Below are 20559 nucleotides of genomic sequence, written 5' to 3' on the forward strand. Positions count from 1 at the left end.
TAAGCAAATATTATTGTAACAAAATACCTACTAATTAGAATATATTACTCGTACTGTAAATAAAATTAGAAAAGGACTATTTTGATGAGCATTTGTTGGGTACAAGTAAGGGAAAGTATATTAATTAAAACATACTTATAAATTCAATGTAAAAATTATGCTTTTTATTAACTAACTGTATACACTCTTAGGTGCAAAGCAAAGATAATTTAACAAAGTAAAAAATAAAAACTGATGTTAAATACGTTGTTTACTTGTTATCTTACTCTAATGGCCCATTTACAAGATCGGTTTGTCCAGCACTCTTGGAGTAAAGGGGTATATTTTATTCGTTTCAAAGTAAGTAACAGAGAGAAGAAAGTGTTACCGACCCTTAGTGATATTCTGCACTGCCTTGATTTATCTATTACACCATAGCCTTATGTAGTTGAAAATTGTGTAAATTTACATTTTACATTTGAAATTTTTACATTTGTATAAGTATGTATACATACTATGTAAATAACAACTATTTGGATATTTAACATAATATTTGTTTTTCGAACATATAGGCAAAAATGGTACGAGTTTATTTTACCCATTAAAATGTGCGATTTTTGTATAAAATTTGCACATAAATATATAAAATTCCGTATTTTACGTTACATGTATAATCCACTTTTTAAACGGTAGGGTAGGAAGTAAATTTCAATGATTACCGCGGAAAAGCTCGTGAAAGCTGGCTATATCTGCGATAGTCGTAAAAATATCGATAGTACAAAATCATCCAAGCCATCGATAGAGCCCTCGGTGCTATCACAGCCTCTATTCTATACTTGAAAGTGTTGTTGTGCCGATAAGAACGCGGGTGCGGATAAATCAAACGAAGCAGCGGTGCCGTGATTTTAAACAGGTATACATAAACACAACATGGTAACAATTACCTGCGGACGAAGATGCGGCAATTCGTTTTTGGAGATTGTTAAGCAAAATTGAATTTTCATTTACTTATTGCGAAGAAATTGTGTGTACATATGCCAGGTAGAGAGAAATAAGTAAGAAAGTGAGTGGGGATGGGGGCGAATGTGCAGTTATTTCGTCTTTTCAGGTTCACGGCTTCCGCTCCACTTTGGTGGCCTTTGTTTTGTTTTCTTTACGTTGTCTTACCTGAGATTGCGATCTAGATTCTAGAATGCGGAGCATGTCTCTGTGTGTGTGTGCTGGGCAGCTTGAGCCATCGTTGTGTGTGTGCTTGTGGCGATGGAGCTTGACGCTTTACTTCGCTGCAGTTTATTAACCCCTTCGTGCTGGGATTTGAATTTACATTTTCGTCTTTTACTTTCCCGTTTCGGAAATAGCACAAGCGGTCAGCAAAAGGTTGCTAGGTGTGAGGGAATTCCTTGTTTATGTCTGCCGGCCATGCCTACGGGCGGGATTCCGGACTTAGCCGATGGCACGCAACCAGGTGTATCATTATGCGCACATGCATCCGGACACAAGCGACGAGTTAACGTCCAGCCCATGGTGGAACTATACAAGGTGATCTCGTCGCGAGAGCTGCCCTCTTTTGAGGACGTTATTTGTGCCAGTCTCTATCTAGCTTTCTCATTCTATCGCTTAAGAGAGACAGAGAGGTAAACATATTTAACGTCCTCAGCAGAGCTGACGAGACCACCTTGTATAGTTCCACCATGGTCCAGCCCACTGACCCCGTCCTCCTCCCGCTAGGTGGGGAACTCCTCTAAATATACCTACCTACATACATATACTACAAATGTGGGAGCGAGAACAGCCGGTACCGATACAGTGGGCACTGACCAGGATGCACCAATAAGGTTTTTCAAAGTTGAAAACAATTTTACAATTTTTGCAAAACACTTTTTCAAAAAGCTGACATTCTTTTAACACAGCGTAATATAAAAAGCATAATTAAATCTACAACCATATGAATGTACAAATCTAATTATAATTGAGTATATTATAAGATAGAGTGATAATTTTAGTGTATTAGAAATTATTATAAGATATTCTATACACTGTGATCAGCTTTTTGAAAGATAGTTCCAAAATGTTTTTATTTAATTCTGTTTTATTTTGATGGAATGGAAAATTTATTACCTCTAAAATAATCTTCAAGAACAAAAACCAGTTCTCAATTAGCTTAAGACCAGATACAGAAGCTTTATTGGATTTTATTAGCTGATCATAGTGCATCAGGTTTTTGAAATGTAGCTCAAAATGATTTTTTAATACTGTTTTATTTCCATGGAACTAAAAAATGATTAGGTATTTTAAAAAAGAATCTTCAAGATTCAATTAATCTTGCTTGACAGTAAATGTTTTACACAAAGAAGTTATTAATTAGCTTTAGTCCAGAGACAGAAGCTTTATTGGATTTTATACACTATTGGGGTGAAAGTACATATGTATTTCCTTACATTCCCGTCCGTGCGACAGGTGCACATGTTGAATTTTTCATTAGGCTTAGCCCAATCAATCCGTCCTACTGGACGTTGGCAATCAGCCACTTTTAGTGGCTAGCGTTGACACAATTTCAAGACAATCGATTTTGTCGTGGCACTCTATTCTTAATAGCGCCGTGGGGTATATAAATACACACATATATCATGTCTGCAGCACGGAATCGGAAAACTCTAATTGGAATACCGACCTTTACCAATTGAAGGGTTCAAACTCGTTGCTTGGCACATAATTTTCTGACCAAACAAAGATGAACTAATAAAAAAAGTGCTGCTTACAATTATAAAAAAATGTATTAGTTGTTGTATGTGTATGGGTGTTAAGTATTATATTAGGTGTATTAGAAAATTCAATTTGTAGAGTGTTATATATTATCATTCGGAAGTTTAAAGGCATTTCTGCATTTTGACGCAGCAATGATCGAAGAATGGATGTTTCAATTTTCCTCTCTTTTTTAAAATATAAAAAACAATATTCTCTGGTTGGTCAGATATAATTGGCGCGCCGATAGCTATTAAAGAAATCAACAACAAATCACAAACTTTTGCGGTTTTTGGAAGTAAGAGTGGGCGTTGCACCCTGATGAAACAAACTTGCTCTGTGCAGGAAGCCCTAGAATCTGCATGCTTAATCCCAAACTTCTGGCTTTTATAGTTTCCGAGAACTAATTAAGAATATGTGTATATACCTTCCTTCTCCCTGATACATATCTTCCGACAAATTTTGTATCAAATAAAAACACCTCTTAACGAGGTAAAAAACTAGTGACGATCGCACCTTCAACATACAAAAGTTCTGATATCAACATTTGTGACGAAAAATTATTACACTCGTCATTAAATAGACTTTCTAATATTTTTTTATTCGGCCCGCCCTAGCAGACTATTCCAGCCTTTTTCCCTTCACAGGCATTTTCTATTGCAGCGTGCCGAATAAAAAAATATTAGAAAGTCTATTTAATGACGAGTGTAATAATTTTTCGTCACAAATGTTGATATCAGAACTTTTGTATGTTGAAGGTGCGATCGTCACTAGTTTTTTACCTCGTTAAGAGGTGTTTTTATTTGATATCAGAAGTTTTTGTTTGTTTACATTTGCTCTCATAGGAGCTAATATATACATTTAAATTTAAATTGGTCAATCATAATTTGTAAGCCATTGTATTTAAACAAATTAAGTTAAAAAGGCGTTTAAGTATTTCAAAATACCTTTTAAACGAGGTATAGCACATGTCGGTACCTTTAGTAGTGTAGAACTTACAAACTAACGAAATTTAGCTATTTTTAGCTTTTTCCCGCTAAAGTAGCGGCTTTTTCCAAAAGTCGTAGAACAAAAGATTCCTATATGGAAGTCTTAAGTGCAAATTTACTGATTCCATGACCCTAAAATACAGTTCGGATACCCTCCCACAAAATTCAATACTCAGGGAGCGTTAATTGTTCGAGCTGGCAACAGTGGCTATTTTCGTATAAAAATAACTTTTAAACGTGACTTTTTACAGTAATGTGTTATATACCAAAATTTAAGGAATCTCAAGGGCTACACAGTTTAAGGTTTTAAAGAAAATCGTTAGAGCCGTTTTTGAGAAAAATAAAAAAAGCTAAAAAAAAAAGGTTTAAAAAATTGTCTTTTGTTCATATTTTTTTAACTATTACATTTACACAAATTGCATATAGAAGGCGTTTATAGCATTTCAAAATACCTTTCAAACGAGATGCAGCACAAGTCTGTAGCTTTAGTAGTATAGAAGTTACGGCTTTCCAAATTTTAGCTATTTATAGCTGTTTTCCCGCTAAACTAGCGAGTTTTTCCAAAAGTGGTAGAAGAAAAGTTTTTTATATCGATGTGATGAACGTCATATCAAATTTTCAAAACTTAAAAAATCATTTGATTTTATTTCAAATCATTTGAATTGATTTGATTTGATTTGAATCATGATTTGATTGATTTGATTTGATTTGAATCATGATTTGAAATCAAATGATTTGAAATCAAATCAATTCAAATCAAATCAAATCAATGATTCAATGATTTCAAATCATGATTCAAATCAAATCAATTCAATGATTTCAAATCATGATTCAAATCAAATCAAATTTGATTTTATTTCAAATCATTTGAATTAATTTAATTTGATTTGAATCATGATTTAAAATCAAATGAATCATGATTTGAAATCAAATGATTTGAAATCAATACAATGATTCAATGATTTCAAATCATAATTCAAATCAAATCAAATTTGATTTCAAATCATGATTCAAATTAATTTCAAATTTCATATCATGATTCAAATAAAATCAAATTCAAATCATGATTCAAATCAATTGAATTTGATTTGAATTGATTTGATTTCAAATCATTTGATTTATTTGAATCATGATTCAAATCATTTGATTTTATTTCAAATCATTTGAATTTGATTTGAATCATGATTTGAAATCAAATGAATCAATCAAATCATGAATCAATCAAATGATTTGAAATCAAATCAATTCAAATCAATCAAATGATTTGAAATCAAATCAATTCAAATCAAATCATTCAATTGATTTGAATCATGATTTGAAATCAAATTTGAATCATGATTCAAATCATTTGATTTTATTTCAAATCATTTGAATTGATTTGATTTGATTCATGATTCAATGATTTCAAATCATGATTCAAATCAAATCATAATTCAAATCAAATCAAATTTGATTTCAAATCATGATTAATTGAATTGATTTGAATTTGATTTGAATCACGAGATTCATTTGATTTCAAATCATAATTCAAATCAAATCAAATTTGATTTCAAATCATGATTCAAATAAAATCAAATTCAAATCATGATTCAAATCAATTGATTTTGATTTGAATTGATTTGATTTCAAATCATTTGATTGATTTGAATCATGATTCAAATCATTTGATTTTATTTCAAATCATTTGAATTTGATTTGAATCATGAGATTCATTTGATTTCAAATCATGATTCAAATCAAATTCAAATGATTTGAAATCAAATCAATTCAAATCAAATCAATGATTCAATGATTTCAAATCATGATTCAAATCAAATCAATTCAATGATTTTAAATCATGATTCAAATCAAATTCAAATGATTTGAAATCAAATCAATTCAAATCAAATTCAAATGATTTGAAATCAAATCAATTCAAATCAAATTCAATTGATTTGAATTTGATTTTATTTGAATCATGATTTGAAATCAAATGGTTTGAAATCAAATCAATGATTTGAAATAAAATCAATGATTTGAAATAAAATCAAATGATTCAATCATGATTCAAATCAATCAAATTCATGATTCAAATCAATTGAATTTGATTTGAATTGATTTGATTTCAAATCATTTGATTGATTTGATTTTATTTCAAATCATTTGAATTGATTTGAATCATGAATCATGATTTGAAATCAAATGAATCAATCAAATGATTTGAATCATGATTTGAAATCAAATGATTTGAAATCAAATCAATTCAAATCAAATCAAATCAATGATTCAATGATTTCAAATCATGATTCAAATCAAATCAAATTTGATTTTATTTCAAATCATTTGAATTGATTTGATTTGAATCATGATTTGAAATCAAATGAATCATGATTTGAAATCCTTGAATCAAATTTGATTTCAAATCATGATTCAAATTAATTTCAAATTTCATATCATGATTCAAATAAAATCAAATTCAAATCATGATTCAAATCAATTGAATTTGATTTGAATTGATTTGATTTCAAATCATTTGATTTATTTGAATCATGATTCAAATCATTTGATTTTATTTCAAATCATTTGAATTTGATTTGAATCATGATTTGAAATCAAATGAATCAATCAAATCATGATTCATTTGATTTCAAATCATGATTCAAATAAAATCAAATTCAAATCATGATTCAAATCAATTGAATTTGATTTGAATTGATTTGATTTTAAATCATTTGATTGATTCATTTGATTTCAAATCATGATTCATGATTTTGAATCATGATTTGAAATCATTGAATCATGAATCAAATCAAATCAAATCAATTCAAATGATTTGAAATAAAATCAAATGATTTGAATCATGATTCAAATTTGATTTCAAATCATGATTCAAATGAATCATGATTCAAATTTGATTTGAATCAATCAAATCATGATTCATTTGATTTCAAATCATGATTCAAATCAAATTCAAATGATTTGAAATAAAATCAAATGATTTGAATCATGATTCAAATCAATCAAATGATTTGAAATCAAATCAATTCAAATCAAATCAATTCAATTGAAATCAATTTGAACTTTTGTATGTTGAAGGTGCGATCGTCACTAGTTTTTTACCTCGTTAAGAGGTGTTTTTATTTGATATCAGAAGTTTTTGTTTGTTTACATTTGCTCTCATAGGAGCTAATATATACATTTAAATTTAAATTGGTCAATCATAATTTGTAAGCCATTGTATTTAAACAAATTAAGTTAAAAAGGCGTTTAAGTATTTCAAAATACCTTTTAAACGAGGTATAGCACATGTCGGTACCTTTAGTAGTGTAGAACTTACAAACTAACGAAATTTAGCTATTTTTAGCTTTTTCCCGCTAAAGTAGCGGCTTTTTCCAAAAGTCGTAGAACAAAAGATTCCTATATGGAAGTCTTAAGTGCAAATTTACTGATTCCATGACCCTAAAATACAGTTCGGATACCCTCCCACAAAATTCAATACTCAGGGAGCGTTAATTGTTCGAGCTGGCAACAGTGGCTATTTTCGTATAAAAATAACTTTTAAACGTGACTTTTTACAGTAATGTGTTATATACCAAAATTTAAGGAATCTCAAGGGCTACACAGTTTAAGGTTTTAAAGAAAATCGTTAGAGCCGTTTTTGAGAAAAATAAAAAAAGCTAAAAAAAAAAGGTTTAAAAAATTGTCTTTTGTTCATATTTTTTTAACTATTACATTTACACAAATTGCATATAGAAGGCGTTTATAGCATTTCAAAATACCTTTCAAACGAGATGCAGCACAAGTCTGTAGCTTTAGTAGTATAGAAGTTACGGCTTTCCAAATTTTAGCTATTTATAGCTGTTTTCCCGCTAAACTAGCGAGTTTTTCCAAAAGTGGTAGAAGAAAAGTTTTTTATATCGATGTGATGAACGTCATATCAAATTTTCAAAACTTAAAAAATCATTTGATTTTATTTCAAATCATTTGAATTGATTTGATTTGATTTGAATCATGATTTGATTGATTTGATTTGATTTGAATCATGATTTGAAATCAAATGATTTGAAATCAAATCAATTCAAATCAAATCAAATCAATGATTCAATGATTTCAAATCATGATTCAAATCAAATCAATTCAATGATTTCAAATCATGATTCAAATCAAATCAAATTTGATTTTATTTCAAATCATTTGAATTGATTTAATTTGATTTGAATCATGATTTAAAATCAAATGAATCATGATTTGAAATCAAATGATTTGAAATCAATACAATGATTCAATGATTTCAAATCATAATTCAAATCAAATCAAATTTGATTTCAAATCATGATTCAAATTAATTTCAAATTTCATATCATGATTCAAATAAAATCAAATTCAAATCATGATTCAAATCAATTGAATTTGATTTGAATTGATTTGATTTCAAATCATTTGATTTATTTGAATCATGATTCAAATCATTTGATTTTATTTCAAATCATTTGAATTTGATTTGAATCATGATTTGAAATCAAATGAATCAATCAAATCATGAATCAATCAAATGATTTGAAATCAAATCAATTCAAATCAATCAAATGATTTGAAATCAAATCAATTCAAATCAAATCATTCAATTGATTTGAATCATGATTTGAAATCAAATTTGAATCATGATTCAAATCATTTGATTTTATTTCAAATCATTTGAATTGATTTGATTTGATTCATGATTCAATGATTTCAAATCATGATTCAAATCAAATCATAATTCAAATCAAATCAAATTTGATTTCAAATCATGATTAATTGAATTGATTTGAATTTGATTTGAATCACGAGATTCATTTGATTTCAAATCATAATTCAAATCAAATCAAATTTGATTTCAAATCATGATTCAAATAAAATCAAATTCAAATCATGATTCAAATCAATTGATTTTGATTTGAATTGATTTGATTTCAAATCATTTGATTGATTTGAATCATGATTCAAATCATTTGATTTTATTTCAAATCATTTGAATTTGATTTGAATCATGAGATTCATTTGATTTCAAATCATGATTCAAATCAAATTCAAATGATTTGAAATCAAATCAATTCAAATCAAATCAATGATTCAATGATTTCAAATCATGATTCAAATCAAATCAATTCAATGATTTTAAATCATGATTCAAATCAAATTCAAATGATTTGAAATCAAATCAATTCAAATCAAATTCAAATGATTTGAAATCAAATCAATTCAAATCAAATTCAATTGATTTGAATTTGATTTTATTTGAATCATGATTTGAAATCAAATGATTTGAAATCAAATCAATGATTTGAAATAAAATCAATGATTTGAAATAAAATCAAATGATTCAATCATGATTCAAATCAATCAAATTCATGATTCAAATCAATTGAATTTGATTTGAATTGATTTGATTTCAAATCATTTGATTGATTTGATTTTATTTCAAATTATTTGAATTGATTTGAATCATGAATCATGATTTGAAATCAAATGAATCAATCAAATGATTTGAATCATGATTTGAAATCAAATGATTTGAAATCAAATCAATTCAAATCAAATCAAATCAATGATTCAATGATTTCAAATCATGATTCAAATCAAATCAAATTTGATTTTATTTCAAATCATTTGAATTGATTTGATTTGAATCATGATTTGAAATCAAATGAATCATGATTTGAAATCCTTGAATCAAATTTGATTTCAAATCATGATTCAAATTAATTTCAAATTTCATATCATGATTCAAATAAAATCAAATTCAAATCATGATTCAAATCAATTGAATTTGATTTGAATTGATTTGATTTCAAATCATTTGATTTATTTGAATCATGATTCAAATCATTTGATTTTATTTCAAATCATTTGAATTTGATTTGAATCATGATTTGAAATCAAATGAAACAATCAAATCATGATTCATTTGATTTCAAATCATGATTCAAATAAAATCAAATTCAAATCATGATTCAAATCAATTGAATTTGATTTGAATTGATTTGATTTTAAATCATTTGATTGATTCATTTGATTTCAAATCATGATTCATGATTTTGAATCATGATTTGAAATCATTGAATCATGAATCAAATCAAATCAAATCAATTCAAATGATTTGAAATAAAATCAAATGATTTGAATCATGATTCAAATTTGATTTCAAATCATGATTCAAATGAATCATGATTCAAATTTGATTTGAATCAATCAAATCATGATTCATTTGATTTCAAATCATGATTCAAATCAAATTCAAATGATTTGAAATAAAATCAAATGATTTGAATCATGATTCAAATCAATCAAATGATTTGAAATCAAATCAATTCAAATCAAATCAATTCAATTGAAATCAATTTGAACTTTTGTATGTTGAAGGTGCGATCGTCACTAGTTTTTTACCTCGTTAAGAGGTGTTTTTATTTGATATCAGAAGTTTTTGTTTGTTTACATTTGCTTTCATAGGAGCTAATATATACATTTAAATTAAAATTGGTCAATCATAATTTGTGGGCCATTGTATTTAAACAAATTAAGTTAAAAAGGCGTTTAAGTATTTCAAAATACCTTTTAAACGAGGTATAGCACATGTCGGTACCTTTAGTAGTGTAGAACTTACAAACTAACGAAATTTAGCTATTTTTAGCTTTTTCCCGCTAAAGTAGCGGCTTTTTCCAAAAGTCGTAGAACAAAAGATTCCTATATGGAACTCTTAAGTGCAAATTTACTGATTCCATGACCCTAAAATACAGTTCGGATACCCTCACACAAAATTCAATACCCAGGAAGCTTTAGTTGTTCGAGCTGGCAAAAGTGGCTATTTTCGTATAAAAATAACTTTTAAACGTGACTTTTTACAGTAATGTGTTATATACCAAAATTTAAGGAATCTCAAGGGCTATACAGTTTAAAGTTTTCAAGAAAATCGTTAGAGCCGTTTTTGAGAAAAATAAAAAAAAGCTAAAAAAAAAATTTAAAAAAAATTGTCTTTTGTTCATATCTTTTTAATTATTACATTTACACAAATTGCATATAGAAGGCGTTTATAGCTTTTAAAAATACCTTTCAAACAAGATGCAGCACAAGTCTGTAGCTTTAGTAGTATAGAAGTTACGGTTTTCCGAATTTTAGCTATTTATAGCTGTTTTCCCGCTAAACTAGCGAGTTTTTCCAAAAGTGGTAGAACAAAAGTTTTTTATATCGATGGGATGAACGTCATATTAAATTTTCAAAACTTAAGAAACATGTTTTGGACAAACTGACAAACTGACAAACTGACAAACAGAATTAAATTTTCATTTTGGGAAGAAGAAGGAAATCTTATTTTGGCTATAACTTTTGAACGGAGCGTCGGATTTTGACAAATGACCCCTCATTCGACGGGTATTTTCAAAAGGAATACAACTAAAACATTGCGAGGGGGAATTTATCCCCACCGGCCCCAACAGCTCCAAATTTCGAAATTTTCATTTTTTCACTTTCACCGCTCTCTCTCCCAAGCCAATTGATTTTCTTAAAGTCTTGGTATGCAATCCTTTAAGTTATTGCAATACCTTTCGATTGGTGTATTACTCATTACGATCGGACTATCACAGCAGATTTTCAATTTTGCGGCTATATAATAGTAGTCGCCTTCGCACACTCTCCTGGTGCGCTTCGTCACTACATGGACTGCCGTCCATAGTGATATCCGCAAGGTATGTATCGTAGAGTATACCCTTTCACTCTACAAATAACGGGTATACAAAATTAAACACAAAAAACCCGTAATGCATATTGTTACGTATTATTTCTTGTAGCTTCATGCACAAAATATCGATTTGTATGCAAGCCCGCTTCTAATGCAGGTCGTCCTTGTAACAAATGCTTTGCACCCCCGCATTCGCCAATACCCCATTAAAGGAAAATGTAATAACAAATAACAATGCGTCTAAAACTAGGCCACACGAACATAATGCAGAAAACGAAATGAAAATGGCTAAAAACCTCTCGACGAATGAAAATGTGTCTTGCACAGAGCATTGCATCCAATTCGCTTTAAAGGGCGGAAAGTGGGCGGTAGGGTCAGACCTGTTAGGGCTGAGTTAATACTTGGGCAGACGGGCGAATATGTATGTACCTTAACCGGAGGCACCAAGAGACAGTTAAGTGTGCTTTGATTTGGTGGTTGGCTTGGTCAGAGCTTTCGTCGTAACCAGCCTCGGTTTACTCGTACTTTTTAGAGCCGTGTATGTCTGAGGCTAACCATTTTATTGATTTATTTACCGTTGTCCTGTCCAATTGATTATTGGCTTCATCCCTTTTTTCCCTTTACAGTCCCAATAAACCTACCACCGAGGAACAAGGTTGAACTTTTTGCAACATAATGGCATCCGGCGGGTTGGCATGTGTCAAATACTTGACATTCTTCTGCAATCTTCTTTTTGCGGTAAGTTTCAAAGAAATTTTATGACCAAGCCTCAGAAACTTGAACCCTATAAAATAATCCTTAAGACTTTGTTTTTATGGTAAAAACACAAAAAAATTGTTAAACAGTCCCCAATCACAAAAAATTGTCAATTCTACCAAGTAAATAGCTAATTATGTGTATTTGTTGTTGTGAAAGTAACTATTTAATTAGTAGAATTGACAATTGTGGTTGGGGACTGTTTGACAATTATAACAGTTGATTTTACCAAGTTTTTTTGTGAAAATATAAATACTTAATAGTTTTAGGGCGATTTTCTAATATTTAGGAAATTATTTTTATGCAGTCATATTTAAAAAAAAGTTTGATATCATAATAACATACTTAAATCACCGTTTTTCCTGACCCAGCTCACCGGACTTCTCATCTTTCTGGTGGGAGGAATGGTTCAACTGAACTATGCTCACTACTCGAATTTCGTTAGCGATCACATCTGGACCGCTCCTATTATACTAATGATTGTCGGCGCCGCCGTAGCCGTGATCTGCTTCTTGGGATGTTGCGGAGCCCTGAAGGAGAGCAGCTGCATGATCCTGAGCTTTGCCATTCTCGCTGTGGTGATCTTCCTGTTCGAGATCGGATTGGGCTTTGCTGGCTATGTGAAGCATACTGGCCTGCAGCAGCTGATGGAGAGTCAGTTCAATTCGACCATGAAGCACTACAAGGAGCGGGATGACTACCGGGATGCATGGACTCTGCTGCAGACCGAGCTAGACTGCTGCGGCACTTATGGGCCCAACGATTGGGACACCGTATTGACCAACAAGAACCATACCCTGCCACCTGCATGCTGCTCTGTGATTAATTTAAGCGAGGCCAAGGAATGCACCTATGTCCATGCAGCCAAACAAGGATGCTTGCAGAAACTTTTAGAAATCCTGGACTCGAAGACTTTAATCTTGGCCTCCGTCGTTTTGGCAGTAGCGGGTATTCAGGTGAGTCGATAAACAGTTCTGTTGATTCCATTTTATTTATGATCCAATGTTTTCACAGATGCTCACTATACTGTTTGCCTGCTGCCTCTACCGTTCGTTTCGCAGGAGCTACGACCATGTTTAGAATGCGAAGTGAAGATCCCGTATGCCGCCTTTAAAACGGGAACACCAATTTTCGTAGTTTGTAGTTGTCATACACATGCAAAGTTTTCACGTTGGCTTGTCTAAAATGAACACGGTCACAAGCACTCACACAAATAATCATCTGTTTCACTTGCCCGTTGAAGGCTGATTAGTTTATCTATAACTAGGGCATATATTTAGTTATACCTTAGTTCCTAAAGTACATCATTCGAAATACACCATAGGCAATATGAATCTCTTGCCTGAATCTTGCCCCAATCCTATCAATGTTTTGGTTTTTTGTTATATGGTTACGTTTTTTCCTTACCAACATAATGCAGTCGGCCAGTTGAATAAATATTTATCTTCAATTGATAATAATTTATTAATTTAAATAAATTAAAAATTTCCCATTGTCCCATTTCAATATCACACAATCACAATGAATATTTATTTTGACAAAGTGCCCTTGTAGTGAATTTATAAATCTACATTTAACACACAATAATAACATATCTTTCGTGTTATTTTTACCAATGTAAACTTCTTTCAAAGAATTGGATTACCAAAATAAGAAGACTATTTACGGTGGGACTGACCAAAAAAATAATTCTTTTCTTGCATTCCAAATAATTGTGTACAATATTTGGATCCTTAAGCCTAGTACTCACTTCAATCAAAAAGGCAACGAAACGAAAATTTCTATACAAAAATGACAGGCGAAAAATTTTGTGATCAAAATTTTGTATGGAGATTTTCATTTCGTAGGCTTTTTGATTGAAGTGAGTACTAGGCCTTAAGAGTAAAAGTTGTTCATTATAAATCAGCAACTCATATCAAAGCAGTGTTTTGCTTTAGAAAAATAGTTTTCAGATAAAGATTTCTCGATTAACTAATTTTCCCCTGTATAAATAAAAGGTTTTGTTGCCAAAGTCGATTCTGTTTTAAATGTTTTTAATTGAACATATAATTTATATTATTCCATTAATCACATCCCTCCTTTATGAAAAAAAAGCAATTTTGTGCGTCATAGAACATTAACCCACTAAACTCTGAAAATAATAAATGCTCGCAAAAAACATACTCAAATTGAAAAATAAAATAAATCGAATTTACAATTTTGATATCGAACTGCGTTACATCGTAAAATTGTAAGGCGTTTTTAAATCTTGAGGCTTTAAAAATAGACGATCACAGTAAAATTAAAACGTATTTGCAATATATATTATACATAACTGTCTACAGCTGAATATTGATAATTAAGTAACATTTTTAATATGTATTTGTATTCGTATTTTAAACTGTGTTTAAAAAGTGTGTAGCACTGAGAATTCTTTGAATAAATGAACAATTTAAATTCAAAATATATTGAATGAGTTTATGTAAACTATCATCTACAGTCTTTTGAATGGATGGAATTTAATTATGTTGCTAGGTATAATAAGGATCATTTTAAGACTTAAAAAAAATAAAAAAAAAGCAAAACAGGTAAAAAATTTAAAAAAATTAGAATATTGATTTTTTAATATTTGAAATATTTGGAATATTTTCACCAAAAAAACCCTTTGGTGGATAAAAATCGGTTCACTCGTCAGTGAAGTTAGCTTCTTTTCTTAATTTTAGTTTATGCTGCTTGCAATAAAAGTTAGTTAATAAAAGTTAAAACCAGAATAATGGTATTTATTTAGACGGTACCATGGCAAATAAACAAAACTGAATAGATGCCACAATAGTTGCTATTAACAACGTGAGGGACCTTTCTAGTTTGTTTGATCAATAAAAAAGGAGAAGAAAGAAGTATGCTATTCTATAAATGTGTCTATAAAATATAAAATAATATATTTTTCATCAGTTCCATTCGAGAAGTATTGTATAAACAAAACAAAATGTCACAAGGGACTGCGGTAGTCGCCCCTCGCAGAGAGATAACCGGCCTCAATCGTATGACGGCCAAGGGCCTAAAGGAACTCTGCAAGAAGGACAAGCTCTATCAGACACCACGTCTAAATGATGTACTCTATCTGCATTATCAGGGTAGGTGTTCCAAACCTTCTTCAGTAGGGAAGGGAATTAATTAGTAAGTGCTCCTTTTAGGTTATCAGTGCATCGAGTGCTTGGAAGAGTACACCGAGCTGAAGTGCCTGTGGTTGGAGTGCAATGCCATTTCGGAAATCCAGGGTCTGGAGCAACTGACCAAACTGAAGTGTCTCTTCCTGCAAAATAATCTGATCACAAAGATAGAGAATTTGAACCCATGCCGGGAGCTAGATACTTTAAATCTAAGCTCGAACCATATTCGCAAAATACAGAACATCGGGTCTGATATTTTGCCAGTTTTGAACACTCTCAACATTTCTTCGAACTATCTGAAGGACAGTGAGAGCCTGTCGGACCTGGTGCAATGCAAGGCACTGTCGGTGCTGGATTTATCGAACAACCGAATCGACGATATTTTGATTGTGAAAGTATTTGAACAGATGCCCAGTCTGAGGGTCCTGGTGTTGCAAGGAAACCCAGTAGTGTCTAGACTGCCCCAGTATCGTAAGACATTGATACTGTCCTGCGTAAGTTTTTAAATAACCACAACTTGTATTTATTTTTAATGAAACTATGGATCCCAATTAGAAAGAACTTACTTATTTGGATAGTCGTCCTGTATTTCCTCGTGATCGGGCGTGCGCTGAGGCTTGGTAAGTGTTTATTATATCTATAAATTAATTTTAAATGATATTATTAGAGTTAATGATGGATAATTTTTTAGGAAGCGCGAGGGCTACGAAGGAGAACGCAAGGAAAACAACCGTTGGAACCGGGCTGAACGCAGAAAAACTCGAGACAGTGTTAACTGTAAGTCGTCCCCTAATAAAGTTTAAACACGTATCTAAGCTTTACCTCCTCACAGGTACCATACGGATGCGAAATCGTTTCCGTCCACCTGATCAGCAGGATCCATTGCTAAAGTCCAGCGATTCCGAAGACGACACAGTTGCCGAAAAAAGCCGCAAGAGGGCCGAGATTGAAAACGGTGGTGGCGATGATTTGTGGGACGAGGTGTCCGGTGAACAGGAGAGCTCGGAGCACAGTAACAGCACAGCTAGTTCTGGGGAAGATAATGAAGGTGCAGGTTCTCAGGACGATCACGCAGCTGAAAAACTAAGTAATCGAAAGCCCCTAGAGGGGCGTCCAAAGAACCTTTATGAAACTGAACTGTGCAATGCTGAGGAAGTTAAGATAAAAGCCGAGGACGTAGAGAATGAAAATAAAATTGAACACAGCGATGATAAAGATGTTGGCAAAGTGATGCGCCTTCCAATCGAAGAGGCTAAGCTGGAAGACTTAAATATTTCAAGGGAAATAATTGACAATGATGGCAGAGATGTTGCAATAGAGGATTCGACTATGGATAAACATGAAGAAATTATTGAAAAATCCAGAGGAGAAAATATTAAAAAATCCACAGAAGAAGAGTTAACAGAAAAAGCTTCGGAGCAGATTAGTGCCATTGAAAATATAAACCCTGAAGAAGTTTTTGAAAATCAGCATCTAACAAAATCAAATGAAGACATTATCGACAGTAGTTCAGAGCTGGATGAAGATCTTGAGCAAACTTGTCAAACCCTAACTCTTATAGCCCAAAATAATGATCTTATAGAAGACGAAACCCACAAAGAGTTTAAAAGTAAAGTAATTGACGATATGTACAAGAGCTTTGAAGGTTACATCGATAACGAACTAGACGAACCTCTCGATTTAATTCTTAATGATGACACTACTAATTACAAACCAGAAGACAGGTTTTTTTGCGAGGAAAACAAGACGCCGAGGGACTTTTATCAGGATGATGCGGAGCCCTGCTTCACGCCCAAAAGCAAGGAGCAACTAGAGCTTGAGCTAGACTGTGCCATTGTTAATGATAAGTGTGCTCATGACTTGGAGGAAATGGGTAGCCAAATCGATGAGGATCTAGAAGAACTCAGGCAGTTTAACCAAAACTTGATAGGTCCCATAAAGGACGAGACTAATCAAACAGACACTGAATCAGAGGAAGAAGACCTGGCAGACCAGCAGGAAGCAAAGTCTCCGCTTCTTACGCAACAATTCGAGGAAAGGCGTAAGCAAATGAAGCTAAGAGAAGAACTCAAGAGAAAAGAAGAGGAATCTTTGAAGAATTTAAACACTACACCCTTAGAAGAATCGGTCGCGGAAGATGGGCCCGACGAATTGTTCGCCAAGATACTAGACGATGCTACAGATAATGTACCCAAGCGCATCTTTGGGTCTGGATACGATGCGCCAAGCCAAGATTGGCCAGAGGAAGAGTGTATGCGTCAACTGGCTCTGTCAGAAACTTCTGTCCAAGAGGAAGTCTTCACCAGACCCATCACCAACATGACTAGTGCAGAGGAGGCTGAGGAAATTTGCCGTCAAATGGACCAAAAACTGGCCCAGGACGAGGAGGCTCTGCGTAAACTGCTGCAGGACTTGGAGGATGAGGCCGACGAAACGTATGAAATTGAGACAAAAGTGGAGTACGAGAAAATCATTACCATTGAAGAACCGAACGTTGCCAGTATTTGCAGCTCTTTGCTAGATGATATCATTGTTCAGCTAACTTTCGACGAGATAGTGCCGGTTGAGAAGCCCAAAAGTTTCGAGTTTGGTCCCATTGAATCCGACGAGGAGTTCAGTTACTCCACTGAACCGCAGCTGGAGAAGTTGGTGCCCCCCGAGTTGGAGGACCCGGCCCGTGGCAAAAGCCTTCGCGAATGCCTGGACACCTTTTCGGACTTTGTCACTTCCATGGCCGATCCAAAACTGCCTTGTTTGCTGGGACGTAATCCGACCGCAGGAGTGGAAAAAATTCGTGCTGCCCAGGAGTTGCTAAAATCGAAGAATCTGGAGGAGTTCACCAAGGATACAGCTGAAAGCTTAGACGCCCAGATAGACAAAGAAACTGAAAGGCGGAAGAAACGCGTGGCAGCCTCCGCTGCTCGGTGCTTTAATCAGCGAGAGAAATATGAGGATACCTTAGAAGTGGTTAATAACCGGTTAATGGTTGTCAAGAAGGACACCGGGGAGCTGGAGGAGCTTCCACCGCCACCAGACTTGATAAGTGACACCGAGTCCGACGACTATGATACAGCCGAGGAAGACTATAGCTCGGGGAAGGGCCCTGGTCAGGATGTTCGTCGTCCATGGACTACCCCGTACAAACCAAAGCCCCGGAAGTCCGATGAAAATCTGGTGATTGAGGCTATGCAGCAAAGCCAAAAGGAATCAGAATCTCCAGAGGATGGTCCAGACGACGGTCAAGAGAATGACACCGCTGAAGACGAGTTCCACTCGCTGGAAGCTATGACAACCTTCGGTAACCTTGACTGCGAATTCTTTCAGAAGCTGGATCTTCAAAGAGTCAGCGAAGACGATGATGCAGAATCGGCCATCGAGTGCATGCGAAGCTACAACGAACTTAAAGCCTACATGAAGGCCGGATCTCAGGAGCCCCAGCTGACCAGCGAGGAGAACGAGATGATGCAGTCGATGCTCCCCAAAGAGGAGATCAAGCCTAGCAATCCCCAGCGAGATGAGGAGGATGATCTACTGAAGAAAATGGTTATTCGCATGAAAGAGATCGAGGAACGGGAGCGTCAGCTGCAACCCCCACCTATTGAAACTCCCAAGGAGCCGGTTTCAATTAACTTGTCCCTGGGTGGGTCTACAATTTTCGAGCAAAAAAGCGAACTTTTAGATTTGGAATATAAAACTGACAGCCACTTGGAATCTAAAAAAAGCGAAACAAGTGCTGATCCATTGGTTAAGGTTCCTCGTGCAAGTCCGAACAAAAGTATAGACGATGATATACAATCCGATGCTTCAACGGACTACGAATCTGGAGAGGAAGTAGGGGTGGTAGAGCCGCCAAAACTTCCCAAGGAAGTCCTGAAATCGTTCTACTCGGAGGGATTTGAGTCAGACCAAAAAATGGTTCACGATCTTCAGGAAGCCACTCGACGAACTCTTTACAGACATTCCACGGAACAAATTAAGCCCGGAACCAGCTCTCATTTAAAGAGTAATCTCATGCCCGGATTCGTTTCACAGGGAAATCCAATGAAAATGAAATCTAATAGGTCTGAGTGTTCCATTAGGGCTAGAGAAAAGTGGGGGAAAATAGCTGAAAGATTATCCGAGTTTCTTGACCCTGAGACGATTGCAATGTTAAATAGCCAAGAATTTGGTGATAGCGATGAAGACGAAGACGATGAGGATGAAAATGATCAATCCGATTTGGCATTTATTTCCGAAGATACAGAGATGATTAAAGAAAACATTTTAGGAAATCAAGAAAAATTATTAGTTTTAGATGAACCAAAAACTGACAATGGAAATGCATGTATCTCTGAGGGTAAAGACAGTGAACAAATTGAGAAGCAGGATACAAATAAAAACGATAATGAAAAGGTAATTTCTAATCAGGAAGTAAAAAGCGAAAGCAAAGAAATGGAAAGTTCTCTGGCACAAGACACAGTCATAGGAAATATAGAAAATATACTTATATGCGATGAAAATATAGCAAGTGAGGAAACTGGTGAAGTTAATCCAACTGAACGCTTTACAATTGACTATTTTGAGGACCCAGAACCAACTGAAATTGAAATCGATGGTGTGAAACCAGAATGTCTAAAAACGGAGCAAATTCACTGCAACCTTGAGGTTTTGAGCGAAGATGGAGACGTTGTGGTTAAAGAGGTCAGTGTCAGTGCTCAGGTGACCTTTAAGTAGTGCCACCTCCCCATTGATAGATGAAAATGTATGTGAAATATTTTTGTATACCCTTATTGTTTCTTACTTTCTGTTAATAAATTGATGAGCATTCCAAAAGCACAAACATTGCGCTATTTTAATTGCCCCACAATGATAAGGCGTGGAAAGTTCAATTTGAAATCCGGTTCGAACCGCTTGAGCAGCGTTAATCTTAGGAAATTTATAAAAAGTAAAAATCAATTGAGATTAGACGGACTTCGCATTTGCCGTGTGCCCCAAGTGCCTATCAAAATTGGCACATATTTAACTACTTGAAACCGGATCGTAGCTAAGTGGCTCATCATAAAAACCGGTTCCCCATGTTCTTTGTTTGCTTGTTTATAACCGAGGGCAATCGTTCGGGTTATCACTTGGCTACCACTATCAGTATTACCAAGCAAAATATGTATATGATTACGTTTTTTATTGACAAGCCCCGAAATTTCAGCACCGAGCACCTTTTAAATGCGTGCTCATGTGATTAACTGCATTTTATATTCATACATACATACATGAA

The 20559-nt window shown here is 33.5% G+C and overlaps 2 protein-coding genes across 2 annotated transcripts; both read left to right on the top strand.

Annotated features, from left to right (window-relative positions):
- Positions 1-772: 772 nt before the first annotated feature.
- Positions 773-13517, top strand: Tsp39D (Tetraspanin 39D). The gene is made up of 4 exons (XM_017157323.3): positions 773-892; positions 12030-12141; positions 12531-13115; positions 13174-13517. Exons 2-4 carry the CDS (start codon positions 12079-12081, stop codon positions 13237-13239), a joined length of 714 nt encoding a protein of 237 aa, XP_017012812.2. The 5' UTR covers positions 773-892; positions 12030-12078; the 3' UTR covers positions 13240-13517.
- A 1519-nt stretch (positions 13518-15036) lies between these two features.
- dtr (defective transmitter release) lies at positions 15037-20128 on the top strand. Its single transcript, XM_070219634.1, has 5 exons — positions 15037-15272; positions 15333-15802; positions 15864-15928; positions 16000-16085; positions 16141-20128. The coding sequence occupies exons 1-5, from the start codon at positions 15125-15127 to the stop codon at positions 20019-20021; spliced, it is 4650 nt and encodes a 1549-aa protein (XP_070075735.1). The 5' UTR covers positions 15037-15124; the 3' UTR covers positions 20022-20128.
- The last annotated feature ends 431 nt before the right edge of the window (positions 20129-20559 follow it).

Source organism: Drosophila takahashii, chromosome 2L (assembly GCF_030179915.1).
Source record: "Drosophila takahashii strain IR98-3 E-12201 chromosome 2L, DtakHiC1v2, whole genome shotgun sequence".
Classification (NCBI taxonomy): Eukaryota; Metazoa; Arthropoda; class Insecta; order Diptera; family Drosophilidae; genus Drosophila; species Drosophila takahashii.

Coding starts and splice junctions, on each gene's coding strand:
- Tsp39D (XM_017157323.3), top strand. CDS start 12,079: ATGGCATCCGGCGGGTTGGCATGTGTCAAATACTTGACATTCTTCTGC. Junction 12,142..12,530: donor TCTGCAATCTTCTTTTTGCG/GTAAGTTTCAAA, acceptor TTCCTGACCCAG/CTCACCGGACTTCTCATCTT. Junction 13,116..13,173: donor TGGCAGTAGCGGGTATTCAG/GTGAGTCGATAA, acceptor ATGTTTTCACAG/ATGCTCACTATACTGTTTGC.
- dtr (XM_070219634.1), top strand. CDS start 15,125: ATGTCACAAGGGACTGCGGTAGTCGCCCCTCGCAGAGAGATAACCGGC. Junction 15,273..15,332: donor ACTCTATCTGCATTATCAGG/GTAGGTGTTCCA, acceptor TGCTCCTTTTAG/GTTATCAGTGCATCGAGTGC. Junction 15,803..15,863: donor AGACATTGATACTGTCCTGC/GTAAGTTTTTAA, acceptor GATCCCAATTAG/AAAGAACTTACTTATTTGGA.